We start from the raw sequence: 5,334 nt of genomic DNA, 5'->3' as shown, positions 1-5,334 counted from the left end.
TTTGAAAAGTGCTTAAAATTAATGTCCTAATTTACCTAAAGTAATAAAAACCAAAATGTTCGCTTAATATTACATTTATTAGACGTAGGATATTACAAATTTGTGGAAAATGAATACTTTAATTAGAGTTCGGTGCACTTACTGTAGATGAATACTTTATCAAATATTTTTTTGTTGCATTTCAAGTGAAAAGTTCTTATACATTTTGAACATTTTCTTCCTTTTCTGTTTAGGTATATATTGTCACCACATTGATAACAAATTCCGTTTATTACTAGTTTTTTTTTAGAAATAGTCATGCCACATGACATCTGTTGAGATTTTGTATTATTTTCTCCAATAGTGTCAAAAGAACATCCAGGAGATGAACAATCAAGATTTTTTATTTCTATATGATTTGTCGACTTCTGTAAACTGCTATTTACACTTCCATCTTCTTCATTATTTTTCTGCTCATTTTCAGTTATATTCTCTGTGTTACTTTTTGATACAGCTGTAGCTGGCTTTACTAATATGTTTTGTTGGATACATACTGATTTTTTTTTGCTTCAACATTGACTTTAGTTTTTTTGTTTCTTTCTGCTAGTGTAACTTTCCTTCCTTTACTTATATTAGCCTTTTTCCTGTCTTCCTTTGCTTTTCTTCTATTTTCTTTTTCTTCTTCCTGCAGCCTTTTTTTCTGTTCTTTATTCTCTGCAATAACTTTCCATTTTTCTGATGTTATGACATATGGCAGTTTTTCTATTTGTCTTTTATTTTTCCTTAAAGGGGACGATGGCCAGTGCAGAATTTCACTAATAGGCACTACGTTCTCTATAATCACATTTTTTGGATTAGGCATATCTTTGACTAATAACTGATCAAATGTTGATTCTGTTTGCGCTGTAGAAATATTATTATCAAACAATTCCATGGGTTTCTCAGGATTTGTTGAAATATCAGGCATGACCTCATTAAAGGTACCTAGTGCATCTCTCAATTCGGGATCAAAGCTAAAATCCAGGAAGATTTCACTAGTTTCAGTATTTGCGTTAAGTAATCTTCTATCAGACAGTGTGTCCACATCTGATTGAAGTGGCATGTCTACATTATTTATACCTGACGGACATGGTATATCTAAATCCGGTATAAAATCTATAGGCATACTTTCTATATCATATGAAGTAAGTGTGGTATTATTGTTGCAAGTAAAGAAATTCCATATTTTCTTTAAACATAGATTTTCCCTACTACTATTGATTCCACCATTGCCAACTTCAAAATTGTGCAACAGATCTGGACCTAGCAATCTTTTAAATGTATCAAGTGTTAACACCGGTTCATCTGATGCATTAGTAGTGTTTATTTCATCACCGTCATTTTGACTTGTCTCCACTCCATTTCCTTCATTCTTGTGTCCCATACACTTGGAATAGTCTATTGCATTACAATCCCAAGGAAATAGGCCAGTAGCTCTAAACCCATTAATTATGGTACTATTTTTAACATAGTCGTTTACAACCTTGGAAAGTAAAGGAGCAAAGTTTTCTTTCGTAAACTGGAGCTATGGATGTTGTCTTCTCCATTGAAGTATGCCCTTTTGCCAGCCTGCCTTTAATGGCTTAAAGGCAGCGACATCAGCAGGTTGCAACAGTCTTGTAGCATTTGGGTACAAAGCTATCAGCACTATACCCAGCTTGTTGCATAACTGATTAACTTGGAGAGTCAGATGTGTTTTATGCCCATCGACAAATAGAATAACTGGCTTTTCAACCTTATTTTTTACAAGGAATGGGTTAAATACGTTTGCTATGTATTCGTAGAATAAAGCAGATTTCATCCAGCCATTTTCTGAATAGCCTACTCCCCAATCTTCTGGAACTGTTTCCAATATTTCTTTTGGAGGTTTTCTCTTATATGGAAATATGATCATTGGTGGAGTCACACCACCATTGGCACAAAAGGTGAACATTACTGTTAACGCAGCTTTAGCAGTTGCTTGATCCACCTCGTACACATTTTTTGTACCTTTGCATGCAATTACTTTTTTATTTTTTGGGCATAATAAAAAATTTGTTTCATCTCCATTATATATTCTATTGCCATCTTGCAGTATACTTTTAACACCTTCATTTTCAAGTTCTGTTTCGATTGTTTTGAACCAGTTTTTGATATCATTTTCGCTAATACAGGCACTAGCTTGCGTAACTGCTTCGGTAGTCCTCAAGCACAATTCTGGATTCCTTTTCATGAATGCACGATACCAACCTTTGCCAGGTAAGCCATCAGGAAATGGGGTGACTCTATTGGCGTTCTTTATAATATTTTGTACGCTGTGTTGGACATCTTCAATCCGCCTAGGGAAACCTTTCTTTTTGCACGTTACTATCCACCTGTTAATTTAGAAAAAGTAAATATCGTACATTATTATAAAATTTACGACTTACTTAACCAAAATTGATTCTTCCTCTTTTGTAAGATAACTAGCTGGACCAAAACCTGGTTTCTTGAATTTATTTCCCATTCGAAACTGAATCGTTGATCTGGGCACACCATACAATTTTGAGGCTTTTAATTTTGACATGCCATCCTTAACTGCTTCTACTGCTTTATGAATCTTTTCTTCTCTTTCTCTATTCATTTTAAACACCTAAGAGAAATTAGAGTAAATATAATGCCTTCAAATATTTTAGGGGCATATTTGGTTATTTTAGGAAAGTAACTACCTACTTACACGTCTATATACTACCTTTTTTGCAAAGATATTTTTTTAATTAATAAATCCTAACTTTCTTATAAACTTAGCTCCTACATAAAGGAGGTGTCAAAGGTAGGTGCCAAGGATTGAAATACACAATAATTTTTAAAATACGGTGGTTGGCACTACATGCCAACCAATAAATTTGTCATTTTTTTGTAGACAGTCGTTGGCACTAAATAAATTTGAGGTTAAAGTTTATACAAAGCCTCATCCTTTAGTGTAATCAAGATATAGACATTGTACACTATACATACACTAGATTTTTTATGACCCAACTTACCTTTGGAACAATATATACATAAATTATTCACACACTGTTTAGCAATATAAACTGTCTCCAGACTCTTCCAGATACAGCGTAACAAAACCACTCATGAGATGGATTTACTACCAACGTAAGAGAACAAAAATACTAAATACACCAAACTACCAACACTAAACTGTAAAACTATAGAAACCTGATGTCCACAGAATAAAATATAAACAGTTGCGTTGAATCAGAAATTTGCATGTCAACTACTATAGACCTGCCAACCACTGTCACCTTTACCCTATATATATATATTGTTATGATGTGTTTTTTTTTTGAATTATGAGCAATGAGTATTTTTAATATTATAATATATAGGGTTTTTATCGCGGTTCTCAAAGAATTAGCTTGTAAGTACTTTTTTAAATTATCTTTATTATAACTATTATGAAACACACATATATATCTAACCTAGTCAATGTAAATTTAAAATAAACTATCTTTAAACTGATATTCTTATAAATCTAATTAAATTCTATAGACAATCTAAAATTTAAACAAACTATCTTCAAAATTGAAATTGTTATGACACTAACTAAATTATATTAACAAAATTTTGTACCTTTCTTTCACTGAATGCCTAAATGAAATGTTTTCTACTATATAGATTCTAATCACCACTGAATGTCTTCGTACTTCAGTTATCCTTGTTTTTTTTTGTGAAATTACTTTTTCCAATTATCAGCTTCTACCAATTTAAGATATAGTTTTCTTCACCAGCATTTATACACCACCAACCAAACCAGCAAACAGCATTTATATTTATTCTTCTTTTCAATATACCAATATCCACTTATTATAAGTTGATTTATACTAATCTCCAACCATAATATAATTTAATTTCTTCCAATATACCTTTTTTAATCTTCAATAATTATTTGTGTATAATTATAAATGTGCATTAAATTATATGCATAATTTTTAATCTTCATTTAACTCACTATATTAAACAATTGGACCATCTCCAACTAACTTTCATATTTCTTATAAAACTGCTTGACTGATTTACTAAAACTGTGAACAATTGACTTCACTAATTAATTGTGTCTATCTTCTACTAACTTTCATAATAAACTGCTTGACTTCTAACTAAAAACTTAAAAACTCCATCTTGAATCCAAATCACGGGTATTTATATGTTTTTGGATTTCTAGAACCATCTCGTAAGATATCATGTTCCAATTTGTTCCATTAACTACTTGTCTGAATTTTCTGGAACAAACCATTTCGCAAACATGGCCATCTCCGGAGATCCAGAGAATTCCATTCTTTTCTATTAATAATTTTGTTGACATTTAGGCTTTTCAGATCAGAATAAACATTCAAATTAGTAACTAACACTCTAATTTAATAAAATACACATTTCAAACAATATAACCCCACTTATATTCGTAATTATGATTCTTAATTTGACACTTGGAGTATGTATAGTTGGTTGCCTAGGCACATGGCTCACTTAAATCTATTTACAACATTAAAATTACTAAAATACAACTTTTTACAATTATTATATGCTAATTTATTAAAAATGCCCTCACATAAATAATTTTTATTAAATTCTCTAGTATATAACTTATTTAAAATAATCAAATACTTTTTTATATCTAATATTATGTAGTATATAACTTATAAATTATTTTCTATAAACCCTAATCGTATCAATACCCCAAAATAATATTTAAAATAAATAATTTACTTATTATTTTTTTAAATATTAATTTTCTCATACCTTATTAAATTTAATAAATCAATTTTTTTTATTTAAAATGTGTTAACAACATCCCTGTTCGCTGTCTATGTCAAAACAGAGAACAACGGAGCACAGTTCGGCTATTCTATGGTCAAACTGTCATGTCAAATGGAGCAATGGATGCGATATCAGAGAATAAAATATAACCTTAATTAAAAATATAATAGATATGGTGTTCTGTTTATTTATAGACAAAATCTAGGAATTATTTCCATTCAAAATAACTTCATCAATATAAATTGGTAAGTTTTTCCACTTTATTATATTAGAAAGACATTTTTATAGCAATTATAGTATCTAACCCCAAATTATGATTTTTAGGGTACCAAACAATTTCCATATATACAAAATTCAACAAGTATGATGTCAAATTTATTCACAACAATGAAATCTACCATCTATCTATGAAATGGATCTATCAGTAAGTTATTAGTGTTATTATATTTGTGTTAAAGGTATAGAAATCATTATTCAATCTCTTCATGATATTGAAAAATGTCGTTGATATGAAATATGCCTCTTAGTCTGTTCTCT

At 30.2% G+C, this 5,334-nt stretch overlaps 1 protein-coding gene across 1 annotated transcript; it reads right to left on the bottom strand.

Annotated features, from left to right (window-relative positions):
• Nucleotides 1-1,543: 1,543 nt before the first annotated feature.
• Nucleotides 1,544-2,620, bottom strand: LOC140431111 (uncharacterized). Its single transcript, XM_072519030.1, has 2 exons — nucleotides 2,427-2,620; nucleotides 1,544-2,372 (listed from the first exon to the last, which is right to left on the bottom strand). The coding sequence occupies exons 1-2, from the start codon at nucleotides 2,618-2,620 to the stop codon at nucleotides 1,544-1,546; spliced, it is 1,023 nt and encodes a 340-aa protein (XP_072375131.1).
• Between the last annotated feature and the right edge of the window lie 2,714 nt (nucleotides 2,621-5,334).

This window comes from Diabrotica undecimpunctata, unplaced genomic scaffold, assembly GCF_040954645.1.
Source record: "Diabrotica undecimpunctata isolate CICGRU unplaced genomic scaffold, icDiaUnde3 ctg00000568.1, whole genome shotgun sequence".
NCBI lineage: Eukaryota > Metazoa > Arthropoda > Insecta > Coleoptera > Chrysomelidae > Diabrotica > Diabrotica undecimpunctata.
Note: the sequence above shows the minus strand (reverse complement) of the source record. Positions and strands in the feature narration are given on the sequence as shown.